Source organism: Conger conger, chromosome 16 (genome assembly GCF_963514075.1).
Source record: "Conger conger chromosome 16, fConCon1.1, whole genome shotgun sequence".
Classification (NCBI taxonomy): Eukaryota; Metazoa; Chordata; class Actinopteri; order Anguilliformes; family Congridae; genus Conger; species Conger conger.
Window position 1 is genome coordinate 19872128 of NC_083775.1, and position 13764 is coordinate 19885891.

The 13764-nt window shown below is 43.9% G+C and overlaps 1 protein-coding gene across 1 annotated transcript; it reads right to left on the minus strand.

Moving 5' to 3' along the window:
* Window positions 1–1136: 1136 nt before the first annotated feature.
* Window positions 1137–11423, minus strand: colgalt1a (collagen beta(1-O)galactosyltransferase 1a). Its single transcript, XM_061224050.1, has 12 exons — window positions 11072–11423; window positions 8782–8892; window positions 8478–8595; window positions 8031–8165; window positions 7670–7874; window positions 7164–7283; window positions 6419–6495; window positions 6053–6159; window positions 4810–4942; window positions 4562–4689; window positions 3188–3394; window positions 1137–2649 (listed from the first exon to the last, which is right to left on the minus strand). The coding sequence occupies exons 1-12, from the start codon at window positions 11281–11283 to the stop codon at window positions 2382–2384; spliced, it is 1821 nt and encodes a 606-aa protein (XP_061080034.1). The 5' UTR covers window positions 11284–11423; the 3' UTR covers window positions 1137–2381.
* Between the last annotated feature and the right edge of the window lie 2341 nt (window positions 11424–13764).

Here is a 13764-nt window from a genome sequence, read left to right on the forward strand (position 1 = left end):
ATTTGTGGCAAAAATGCATTTCTTGGATTAAGTACATATATTTTGTCATAAAGCCAATCCATTTAATCTATTTGTAAGGAGGTAATATTGGTGTGGGGTAAATAGCTGGCAGTGGGGGGTAGCAGCAGGGTGTGGGGGTAACGGGAAAGGCTAGGGAGCAAAAAGGAGCAGAGGGGTTGGAACTGCTCTGCCTATGTGGGGGAAATGTCAGAGACCAGCAAAACACAAGTAAGTTAGCCAGATTCAGCTTGTGATGATGTGACGGTTTAATTAAATGTTTCTGCCCTTGGGTGATGCCAGCGGCATCTTCAGCCACTGACACACTGCCAAATTCAGGGAGGTACTGTGGGTTTTTATGTCAGAGGAAGACCACAAACATACCATTCCCCACCTAGTCAACCCACAATGCAATACACTTGCTCTTTGTATTGAGAAGTCTATGGTTATATTGTCTGTGAAATCCTGGATTTATTGTAAGTCTACTAATGGGTGTCTGTAGGTTTGTTCTGATACATGATTATGTACCGACTGTGTGTGTGTGTGTGTGTGGGGGGGGGGGGGGGGGGGCCTCACTGAGGACAATAGAGCTCTCTTATTCACCCTCTTTCCTGCATTACCGCATTTTCACGGACTGACATCTGACATCCATAAAGAACCCATAAAAAGAATATAAATTAAAAACGGTTGACGCAGACACTACTCTGGTTTAACCGATGCAGCATTCAGTGACTCCCCCATTCCTGGATGGTAATATCACTTCATTTGCGTATTCACAACTGCAGTTCAGTAGGTAATACTAGATATATAGTGTTATATTCAAGATGACACCAAACTGATTTCACAGCTCTTGTCCCAAAGTAAAACATCAGAAGGTGAAATGATCTGAATGATGTACAGCCCTGCAGTAATAGCATATTGCCACTAGAGGTGCAGCAGAGCACCGTGAGCAAAGTAAACCCAGTTCAACTCTTGTTCAATTTGTGTTCAGAACAAAGGTATCTTTCATTGAAGGCACACGTCAGAAGTTATTTTTCCACTGGTGAAAATCAGCAAGCCTAGTGCATTGGTGTCTTCAGTCAGTGAACTATTAATTTGATCATAGACAGAACAATTAGGTACTACAGCTGGCAACCTCATAGTTTAAAAAGTTTTAATTCTTTGGCAAGAAGGCACATTTGTGAAAATAAAAAAAGTGACAAAAAGGTCATGCAAATCTTCCTCTCTGTCCCTCAGACCTGCTTTTCATAATCAGAGGGGAGCATCAGTCCTGTCCACACCAGACGAGTATGACTTATTCAATGCACAGTCCTCAGGAGACAGAAGTTTCTTGATGCCTGGGGTGGGGTGGGGATGGGATTCCAAGTTCTGTCTTTGTTCAGCCATAAACTCTAGGGAGTTGGTTGGTGTCTATCTGGGATCCAGCCGGAGTGAAGGCATCCCAGAGGGACGAGGGACAATATGGGAAAGAGGCCCCTTTCCATGAGGTGCCTCCAGACCGGAACAGATGCACAGGGGAAACTGAATACACTGCAAAGGGTCTGCACCATCCCTCCATTGCTCTTGTGTTCAGCGGAGATCTTCTGGCTGTTCCCATTTCCAACAGCTCTCCAACAAACCGACCTGACAGAAATCAATCCCTTTAATTTATATAAATGCTGGTGGGGGTGAATAAAAGTCCTGACCACACAAAAATAAAAAATAAAAAGAACAAGCAGGATCATCATTGTTGGACAGACACATCTCATTAATGCAATATGTTCCAATCAGATGGATTCCATCAATGCATTGTAGTCCAATGCACTCTGGGCCAGTCAGATTCATTCCGTCAATGCACTATGGTCTAATCAAATGATTTCTATCAATGCATTGTGGTCCAATCATAAGTTTTCCATTAATGCACAGTGCTCAAAGTTGTAATATCAAGGGCCAAAAGCACAGCAGTCTCCTTACTGCCAGTGTATCCTGATTCAGACAGAAAAATGTCAGAGAAAAAATCTGAAATCTGAAATCTGAAATGCAATGGAATCTGAAATGCAATGAAATTAGCATAAAAGTAGCAAAGAGTTACTTTTTCAACTCTAAAAGCAAAGATGACAATCCCTTGTCAAGAGTCACAAACAACTTTGGGGGGAGTAAAAAGAAAAAGGGGAAAAAATAAAACTGGACCAAAACAAGGCAGTTAAAACTGTGTGGTGAGGTGAAAAAAAAGAACCAAAACAAAGGAGAGGCAGTCCATAAGGGGTGGCGGTGTGGGGGGGTTGGGGTTTAGTATCGCCCAAAAGTAACCCCCGTTGTAAAAATGACAAAAACAGAAGGATTAAAAGCTGCTGAACGCCCCCTCTCCCCTCTGTCTCTCTCACGCTCCCGCTCTGTGGTAGACATCATAGCTCGTCGCGAGCGGTGCTGTCCAGGGCCGACTGCAGCACGTCACTGTTCTGGGCCTCCGTGCTGATCTCCTCCTGCTCCTGGGTCTTGCGTGACTTTGCCCGGTCCCAGTCCGTCCGGACAGCCTCATTGTCCCAGACGGTGGAGGTCTCTGTGTCACTGATGTAGCCTGTGTCGCCCGTGTAGTGCGTGGGGTACACCAGCAAGGGCTCAGCGGAAAACGCCTTCAGATCCCGCGTCTCAAACTGGTCCATGTAATCAGAGCTGGGGGGGAGAGGAGAGGTCAATCAAAACTGAAGATTAATAAACCCAAATTCCTTTTCGTCTCACAATTTGTCCCCAGTCAAACCACTTTCACCACACAAATTTCCCCTCCCCAATCATTTCACCCCATCTGAAATTTGGGCTCTGCTGAAGCCTGTTTCAGAAAAGCTCCTCCAAAGCTTGTGCTGCCCAAAAGTGCGGAGTTCCTTAACAGCCACTATGTTGGAAGAGTGCAGTTCCAAGTGAAGCTGCTGGAGGTAGACTACTGGCAACTAACTGAAAGCACCCCTCCAATAATTTGTGAGACACAGACAATCCCACCAACACTAACACTGCCAATTTATCCCCCACCCTGTGAGGTCTACTGGATGTCACGACACCATCATCAGACCTCAGGATTCATCCAAGCACAGGTACGCAACATTTCAACACACGAGCCACCAAACTGGAGAGGAGGAAGGAGAGTTGGAGATAGAGAAGGGGTGAGAAGAGCAGGAGCAGATGGAGCATTGCGGCCGTCAGACCTGGACCTACGTACACAGGATGCTTATCGAACATGATAGGAAGGAACTCATCCACCGGCAGCATCTTCTTCAGAGGCTCCACCTTCAGGAGCTTTTTGGCACCCTGTAAGGACATCATGTATCCAAGGGTCCAATACGAGTAGTCTGCCACCACCAGGTTGTGGATGTTGGGCACGGATTTCTCCGGGTGATCCACCTGCATCCTCTTCCTCCCGATATAACTAATAGGGAGGGATGGAAAGAAAAATGGAGGGAGAGAGGGAGAGGTGCATGGACAGGATTACAGATGGGGAGGGAGGGAGTGGTTGAGAGTGGGTAGAATGGTTTTCCATTCTCTGTGGAATCAAATGCTGGATGATGAAGAACTTCTCTCGAGTGAATTTAAGTTTGTTACAACGTGCAAGGTGAGAGACAAACTCAGAACATTCAGGCTGTCTTTACTGAGAATATCTCTGAAAAACTAGCATGTGTGCTGTGTTTAAATACAGTCCTTAGTCATACAGTTGTGTTAAAAAATAAAATTAGTTCAGTAATTAAAAGTGAAGTTAAATCTTGAAAAATTTCTTCAGTTCAAGTGTTTGAGTTTGAAGAAAAAAATGTTGACACTGCCATTTTTTTTTACAGATTAATATTCCTTTTCTTTGCTTCCTGTAAAAGAATAATGCAGACCTGATGCAATTTGTTAATGCTTTGATTTGATTTGAATGTTTCCACTACATTTGAAATATGGAACTAAAAGCTATTAAAAAATATTTGCACTTTATTCCCATTGACATATGAAAGAGTTGAGAAGTGCCCGGTTGGAGCTGACTGGTCTTGTCTCTCTGCGAGGACCCTGGCTGAGCCATTCATCAAGGATGTGTCAGACCCCTGCCACAGACACTACAGAGGTGGTTTGCACAGACCTAATACAATGTATATATTCAAAGTCCTGATAAATATAAAATGTGAGAACCTATGAATGGAGAAATAGAAAATGGGAGAGAAGGTGTCCAAGCCAAGCCACTTCAAATGTTCTTCATATCACAGTACACAGTACATTTTTGTCTAACTGTGGACACATGGGTGAGATTAAAGAGTTCAGTGTCTAAAGCACAAGCTGCTCATTGTTTTCATAATGGCAGCACTGGAACAAACCTGAACCCCTGACCTCATTCAAGTATGGTAGTCAAATTCCTGCTCAGCTCAACCTGGTCCCACTGTCACCCCCAGAAATAAGAGCCAGGCTCTGTCACAGCATTACTGTCAGACCTGGGCTCTGCCAGCAAACTTACCAAGTCTAAAGAAATTATGGCCATGTATTAGGAATAAAAAGAAAAATTGCACCACATCATATATTAATAAGGTGTACTCTGTACACTGAGCTGGGCTCTGCGAGCCGTACTCACATGAGGTCCCAGTCCAGGCCTTCACTCTGTAACTCCTTCATCAGGTTCTGCAGGCGGCGCTTGAAGAACACCTCAAATCTCAGGTCATCCTCAATCACCAGGGAGGCCTTCAGGCCCCGCTCTACAATCTAAACACAGAGCCACGGTACAGACGTATGCACAAAGAGCGACTCCCCTGGGTCCCAGTGGATCCCTGTGTACTGCTCTGCATTTAGTCTCAAAGCCTGGGGCTGCCCCATGATGCTCACCTCTTTCCAGATGTTGTAGTGGGAGAGGAAGCAACCCAGCTCTCCCTTTGTGAGGGGCCGGCCATGGTAGGGATCACTGTACCCTGGGAGCATGTGTATGCCCATGGCATTGACCTGGCTGACATTCATTGCACTGACAGAGGGAGGAGGAGAGAGGGGGAAACAGAGAGAGAAAGAGGGGGAAGAAAGAAGGCAGAGGAGAGGGGCGAGGGATGGATAAAAAAAATGATTTAAAGGAAACAATTCAGACTAAAGCAGACTTTTCAAATCAGATATGAGATAATAAACATACAGCACACAGAAGTTGTTAGGCCCTGCTTCCTAAGATAGACTCCTAAGAGTTAGAAAAATTCATCCTGATTGTGACAAGTTTTTCGATATTATTATATAAAAGGTTTTATTCAGTTCCATTCACACTTGCGTGTTATTTTCCATCCGACCAGAGCTGAAGCTAAGGAGATGCCAAGACATTACTGGCCAGGTCCGATAATCGACTGCTAGAGGCCTTCAGTGAAAAGCAAAAAGGAGTACGAGACATAACACTTGCAGCTGGCGAGTGAAGAGAACAGCTTTTACTTTTCCACAGAACGAGCTGGTTGTCCTTGGTTACGACATAAACATGGCTGCACAGCCACTCTGGGAGAGTAAAGATTCTAAACCAGCTGAGAGTAATTTTTATGTATGCTGAAGTTACAGATATTGTTCCATTTCTGCAGAAATATTGTACACATAAACCTATCAAGCATTCCTCACATGTCTTCCTGATCCTTGGACAAGGGAAATGACTTTGTGCCAAACTTGATACACAGGCAGGTACTGTTGAGGAAGTTGGTATGTAAATTTATCTTTAAAGCTTTACTCCAAGGTTTTTATATTCAGACATTTCTGCGTTTCTTTTGCCTTAAGCTTCCAGAGTTCATCACTGCCTATGTCTGAGAAGCTGTGGACCAACACCATTGGAATTGTTTTATCAGGGCAAATTTGAAGGCTGATTCTGTCAAAGCAAAACTGAATTTTTAAAATAGGTAGCTTGAGAAAATGAATTAAAAAATAGCCTTTAATTAATCACACTCACTAAAGAGTCTATTGACTGATGAATGTTCATAGGCCTCAGTTTATCAACAGCACTACCAACTCAGGCCGTGCCTCAAGTACCTCCGGTACCCAAACCCCACCCCCCCAATCCCAGTTTGCGGTCTCACTCCGAAGTTGTGCACGGGAGTTCCGGGCCGAGGTGACGTACTTGCCGTCCACTGCGGGGATGACCTTGCAGGCGATCTCTTGCTCGTAGAGAGTGCGGAGCATGCGCTCCCTCCGGTCGGTGCGGCGCTGCAGGTTGATCATGAACACCTGCGGAGGCACACCCTCCATCAGCACAACCAGCGACGTAGAAATGCACAAACACGTCCGACCTGGACAGGCCGCCACTGCATGGCAGGGCACAAACACATCGTTCACTCACACGCTCATACATACAGGCAATTTAACGGACTACTGCATGTCTTTGGACTGGGAGGAAATTGGGAGTACAGGCCAAGCAAAAGAAAAGGGCATTTGAATACACAGTATGGTAAATAAACCACCCTCCCCCCCAACAGACTCTTCTGACCTCATCGAATCCGATCTTGTCTGCCTGCTTGGTTGGGGCCGATATGAAATTGGAAGGGTCCAACGGGGGGTTTCGCACTGCAGAGAGGAGAAGAGACCATGATAAGGAAGAGGTGAGGGTCACTTCAATTTATATTGGGGATTTAAGACCCTACCACAGATTCTATTCGGCCAGATACTCAATTCTGTATTCTTTGAAAGTACTGCTTCGCTACTGTTGAAACTGAAGGATTCCAATTTAATCTCCAAAAATTGAAGGGCAAGGCCAATACATAACATCTCTGTATTTAACAGATGCACTCATACACCTTCTTTTTTTCTTTTCTTTACATACACATTCGATTTATTCAGCTTAAATACCTTGCTTAAGGGTACAACACCAGTGCCCTAGCTGGAAATCTACCCCACAACCTTTCAATTACAAGGCCAGTTCCCTGAACCATTATACTACACTGTCATCCCAAATGCGTGTAGCTACAAAAGTACAATACTATCATGCACGTTGTCAAGTAACGTAACATGTCACAGTGATAAAAAATAAAATAAAAAGACAGAACCAATGAAGGAATCAGAGTATCTGTGGAGGTCTATCAAATATTTGGCTGTTTTCGAAACTAATGACAATAAGCCTGAAATTTAGTATGAGTAGTATGCTAGTGCACGGTTTTGAACACCGCATACGATCCTACGCTTACTTCATGACCTATAACCCCTCACTCTCCTCTGCCCTCTGACCTCATGCTCACCTGCGACCTCCAGCAGTGTGTGCAGGAAGCTGTCGGCCTCGTCTTTCAGGGTGCTATGAGAGCGCAAGGGGACGGGGAAGTACCCATAATTCTCTCTGTTACATATGAACATCTGCACATCTGAGAGACAAAGAGAGAAAGAGAATAAAACTGTAAAACGTAACAATCATGTTACACCAAGAAATTCACAAATAAAAAAATGAGACTGTTTTTGTTACTTATCCATTCTCAACTCTTGAATTACAAAAATATATATAAACCGAGAGGGAGGGAGACAAAGGCAATAGGGAGGGGTCGTTCTCTGTTCAGAGTGAGCAAAACAATGGCTGGGAGTGATACGCACGGGACAGAGGGACAGAGATGGGAAGAGAAAGAGAAGAGGTTAATAAGTAGCACGACAGAGGAGATGAGAGAATGATCAGGTGAAAGAAAGGTGAGCAGGTGGAGAAAGTCAGAAAAGAGGAGAGCCAGGAAGAGAAGATGGATCAGTCTTCACTCTTCCCAACCTGCCATGCGCGCAGAGAATGCGAAGATGATGATGTCGTCGAAGGCCCAGGTGTAGTCAGGGTGGGGCGGGTGGAAGGCCAACTGGCGGGAGGCCTCCTTGCGCAGGTCCACCAGGAAGGTGGAGTGCACCATGGGAACGGCAAAGCAGCCCTTCCTCAACTGTTTCCTGATCGGCATGTACGCTGGAGTCCGCTTGTAGTAACCCTGAGGGCAGTGGCACAGATGAACATACGCACACAGGCGCACACATGCGCGCATGCTCAAACATATGTGCACACACATACATGCAAAGGCAGGCAGACAGACATAGACAGATGCAGACAGGAATAGATTGAGAGACAGACAGACATAGACAGGTACCTGAGAGGTCATGCCACACCAGAAGTTGGAGTAGGCTGCTCTGGACTCCAGCAAGGGAGCAACAATGGTCTTATTCTCCCTCATCAGCTCCCACACGGTGTCCTGATTGGTCAAGAGGTTATCGCAGTCCACGAGCTGAGGGGCGGAGCCAGACAAGGAAGAGTCAGCATTGGCCAGCGCTGAACAGAAGGGAGGGGTTAGATGATTAAAAGACTGATATCTGGTCCCCTGTGCCTATGTCAAATGAGCATTTGAACAATCATGTCATCTCACAAGCTTTGTAACCTGGTTCATCCCACAGGACTGAAGGTCAGTGGTATCTCTATGTCTTCCGCAATGATGAACGTCTACAGGGTAGGAACCTATGCATTAGGAACCACAGACCAGTGCAATTATGTTTCACTCTATTGCCGTTGGGAGGGGAGGGGGAGAGTTTTGCAAACAAACCAGGAAGTAGTCGGCCCACATCTCGCGGGCAGCTTCCAGGGCGGTCTGTCTCAGCTTCATCACGTGTGCATAGCGGTGGTTTGTCCAGTGCTTCGGCCCCGCCTCTTCCTCGTACTCTCTACAGAGACATGCCAGCCCGCACACACCGTCAGTTACCTCCACAAACAGTCACACACACCATCACTGTTACACACACACACCATTACAGTCGCAGACACATATACAGTACACTATCACACCCCGTGACAGTCGCCCACGCACAGACCATTGCAGTTACACACGCTGCTACAAAACACACACTCACCTGCTGTCTTCCTGAGGCCTCCACTCCACATAGTGATACAGACTCTGTACCTGGATCAGCCAGTCTCGCAGGATGGCTGTGGTGTTGTCCTCATTGTGGTCTGTAGCCACCCTGCAGGGACACCACACAAACAAGCATGTGGAAGTGGGTCACTGTCTGAAATTACATTCTCTCTCTCTCATTCCAACTGCAGACAGATCTATGGGGAGAGAAACAGACAACAGAGACAGAAAGAGGAGAGGACATAGGTAAGAAGAGACAAAGGGAAGGAGAGAGCGTAAATAAAGGACAAAGAGCAGACAGGGTGTGGAAACTGGCAGAATGCATGTCTGCAGGAGAGAGAGAGAGAGTCAGAGTGTCTGTATGTGCGTGAGAGATAATTTTATCCAATGAGCAGAAACTGGATTTCCTGTCTGCTCGGCCAAGTATCATCAAGGTGTGAGACCACTACAATTCGACGCTAAACACACACCCGTGTCCGATACGGTCTCTCTGCTCCTCGCTAAACACACACACTCCACACGCCAGGAATCTGTCTGTACGTCTGTCTCTCTGTTTGAAACCCCACAAGCCTCAAGTCCATGTCTTGTTATAATACCGTTTTATACAAGACAGGGTCTGTTGCCAGGGGAGCAAAAATATAGATATTTCACTGAGACAGAAACAGAAGCAAAGCACTGGCTTTCAATGATTGGGTGCACGGGTAGTGTCTGAATATCTCATTACTGAGAATATCTTGATTAAAACCTACTAAAAACAGATCTGTGTACAAGTTCCTGGAGTTAATTGGCTCATAAGTGCCACCTTTTGCGGGAAAAAGTGTGGGGAATTCAGGCTTGGCGACAGTGTAAACTCAGGTGCACACGTGTGTGTGTGTGTGTGTGTGTGTGTGTGTGTGTGTGTGTGTGTGTGTGAATGATAGAGAGAACATTCTGGTGGCGAGGGATGTGGGGACCTGGGGGGAAATGTTTCAGGGGTGCAGTAGTAAGACAAAAAGGTTTGTTCTTCATTACACATGGACCACACACACACACACACACACACACACACACACACACACACACACACACACACACACACTGCTCAGGGTACAACAAGGACTGCTATTATTACACTCCTGCTCTATTTCCTCTCAGTCCAGAGTCAGATTACTAGCCCTAAAAACAAATAACTTTTTGGATTTTGCAGGAGAGATGAGTAGGGCCAGTGCGGCAGTGGGGCAGTGGGGTGTTAACAACTCAGTCAAACAGCCCAGTTAACCTCAATGCCACATGCCAAACTGCTTGTTCTGTAGCCGGATTAAACAACAAAACAGCCATGCACAGCTCCCATCTACAATATTACTGATAGCAAAATATATATGGATGATTGAATGCTGTGTAACAAGGTATTTGTGGAGGGAAAATCTGGTCGGAATGGCCAAGCAATCAATCAATCAAAATCTATTCATAGTGCCAATTTTACAAATAATTTTGTCCCAAGAGACTTCACAGTCTACCTTAAGGTTATTATAGACAGGAGTACGTTATAGAGGCAGTACATATAAAAAAGTATGAACCTATAAATTAGGGGTTGAAAAAAGAATATGTCCTTTTGGATAGCTACCTGTAATGCGACACATAACTTGCATTCACGCCAAGTTATTTTTCTAATGAAACGTACGGGACATTTTGTTTAATGTTTTATTTCTGTTGAAGTTTATATGCTAATATTAGAGGGGGGTTGAAGCGCAACTACCGAACCGTTATACAAAACTAGTCGATTGATAAGCAAGGAGCATCTGTAACTGGACGTGCCTCAGCTGGTTTCATCATCAAAAGGGCGACCCTGCAAGAGATGCGAGTTTCCTTTAGCTGGTAACACGTAGTACCCTCAGTTCCCAGAAAAAAAGTAGTCACGTTAGCGGTTCTGTTGGAAGTATGGTCCCCCCCCTAAAATACCTATGTGAATAACGCCTGATGTTTTTTTGTTGTTGTTGTTGTTGTTTTTAGAAAACTAGAATTGTCGGAGACTCTGATATTGAAAAGTGAATCATTTTTTTAGCTGCAATGCAACCATTTGATAACAGCAGCACCACTCGCACTTCGCCAGCACTGCAAATGCTATTCCCAGTAGTAACAATAAACCGTTATTCATATCAGCTTCAAAATAAATAAAACTTATATATAAAGAAGAGATCCAAGGCATGCATCATCAAGCAAGTTATAACTAGGTACCATAACAAGTTCGCAAATAGCTATATTTCTAGCATCTGCAGCGTTATAAAATTAAGAATCATATTGGGTCTTACCACATGGCAATACGGTCCTTGGGATAGTTCAGTCGATCGATTGATCCAAGGAAATATGGCAAAGAGTGCTCCGAGTTTCGGCAAACGAGAGCAATTAGTATCCGAGGGGCAAGCAGCGGAGATTCGGGACTCCAACGCTCCTCGGGGAAGTATCCTTGGCTTAGCTCGGGGTACAGAAGCAGAGCAGAAAGCAGCCAAGTGAACCGAAGCATTGCAAAATTAAATTGAGCAGTAAATAGTTAAACTGCAATGACAATAACGTAAAAAGCTAAAGCGTAAAACACGGGAACACGAAAGTCTGCTAATAAACCAAGCTGGCGAGACGTGAGACCCCTGAATCGAATTAATAACCACCGACAGAAAATAAATCGGTGACAACTCCACAGCCGAACGATCTCAGGAAAGAATTAAAGGGGAGGTTCTACAACTGGGTCAAAGGCCACATAGGCGAGGATGGCTGCAGACTGTATACGTCATCAAAAGTTTGTTCCAGCCAAATGTCCCCCTTTTTTTCAAATAAATATAATTAAAGTAACTACGCGATTTTTTAACCACAGCTCAATAAAATAATAAAGTAATATAGTAATGTGGCAAAATATATTTGTATACTTTTATTTGGAATGATAATTTACATCAGCAATGGGCAAGGAGGGCTGCATCTGTTTATGGATTTGTGACAAACTTCTGCTCTTAATGATTTAATTAGCCCAATAATTACGAGCATGATCTGTCATTTTTAGCCAGCGGCTGATAAATATTATTTTCTTGTAACATTTTATTTTGGTCTAATTTATGAGCGAATCAGTCATGTGCCGCATAATTAGCTGCCAAATGACTAAAATGTAAAAATGTAATGATTGAGACAGGGTAACTGGTGGCAGCAAAATCCTGCATACACACCTCCAGGACTGGAGCTGCCCAACCCTGATCTGATTAATCTCAATGTGATGTGTGTGACGTATCTTATACCATAGGGCTTTGTCTCAGCTGATGCATAATATTAACCTTATTTAAATTGAGTATATTTAAGAATAAAAGTTATGCCACTACATTACAAACTTGCTCTAAATCATGGTTTTTTTTCATGGCTTTTTCATCATAACTCCAACCTCATTGTAACAAGCTGTTGATTATTCTAAAATAAAACACTACAATCCATTGATTAATCTACTCAACTCTGTGTCTGCGAGGATTTGCTTGAACCATGTGCTACACTACCTGATTTCACGAATTAGCTCATTATATGAGCTAAACCCCAACCCATGCCAAATCGAGGCCAACCCGTTAAGAAAAAGGCAGTGATGGTGAAAAAAGTGGTTCTTTTTCTCCTCCCTTTTGGAAAATGTTTTATTAAGAAAACAATTAAACAAATGGTAAGTGAAATTAGCTGATTCAAAACTGAAAGTAAAACTTTCAAAAGTCAGTTTTTGTGATATATTTGAATTCTACTTCTGTTCATATAACTTACATGTTTTTTTAGTTTCACTGTGTGTTTTACCTTAAACTTTTTCTTTACTTTAAATTTATGGCATTAATCTCAATCCTTATGCTGCAACTATATTCCTGGAGAGCCACAATCTCTGCTTGCTTTTGATTTTGCCTTAAAATCAGCAACCAATTCATCAACTGCGACAATCAAGAACGAAAACCAGCAGAGCCTGTGGCTCTCCAGGACCAAGGATACAGACCCCTACACTAGGCGTTTCAAGCCTCGTTCTGGTGAAACATACACGTGTGTCGACAGAACGAATTCGCCACTTCTTCGAGAAGGCGTGCTAATCCCTTTAAGAGTAGCTGCCCTGTGTAGAGGTGGAATGTGCACGAATCTATGATATGGGCGTGGCTGAATGATGCGCAAACTTACAGATTTACTATGATCTCGGTTACTTTATTCGAATTTAGAACAAGACTTTGCAAGGTTCAACGGGATAGGTGTTGTGTTTAAAAGTTGTTCTTTTTGACCCTCAAAGCTTATGTCACAAGAAATGTTTCATTGGGAATAAGACTGGAAACACATGGTGGTTCCGACTGTGATCATACCACCAGCTTTAAAATTGCTGTTGTAAATCGTGTGAAAAACATACTTACATTTCATTACAATTCAACGAGGAGAAAATTAGTTCCAGACTTTTCTTAAAAATAGTAACATTTTTGTTAACGAGCTCGTGGGTTGATCTGTTTGCAGTCGGGCATGCAAACACAACACTAGCCTGAGATTTTAGAAAGACATGTTGACAGAATCTACATTCCTGGACTCCTGTTAGAGCTTTGTTTGCCTGCGGTCAGGCACACAATGGACGGAGACGCGAAATTGAGGCCGGTCTCTCAGACCAACGCGAACTGAAATCGTGGAATTGGTACATAAACGAATATAACCCTCGGGTACACCCCTACAGGCGTACTGCCAGGACCGATGTGTAGCCGTTGCAGTTTTTTCTTCTTCTTGCTGTGCAGATTTCCAGTCTTATAATCAGTACAAAAATTATTTGAATTTTTTTTTTTTTTTTTTAAACGTTGGCTCTACATCCTACACACTTTCTTAGACCTATTCGACAGTAAATCAAACTAAAAGCTAAGGAATAAATGTTCTCAGTTTGCCTAGCTACAGTACACTAATTGGTTGGGACATAAACCAGCATACAGAACACGGCCTGCTATAGACTATAGGGCGTTTCATTTTCTCAAAACAAGTA

Coding starts and splice junctions, on each gene's coding strand:
- colgalt1a (XM_061224050.1), bottom strand. CDS start 11,283: ATGCTTCGGTTCACTTGGCTGCTTTCTGCTCTGCTTCTGTACCCCGAG. Junction 8,893..11,071: donor AAGGACCGTATTGCCATGTG/GTAAGACCCAAT, acceptor GTGTCCCTGCAG/GGTGGCTACAGACCACAATG. Junction 7,284..7,669: donor ATTCTCTGCGCGCATGGCAG/GTTGGGAAGAGT, acceptor TTTGTCTCTCAG/ATGTGCAGATGTTCATATGT.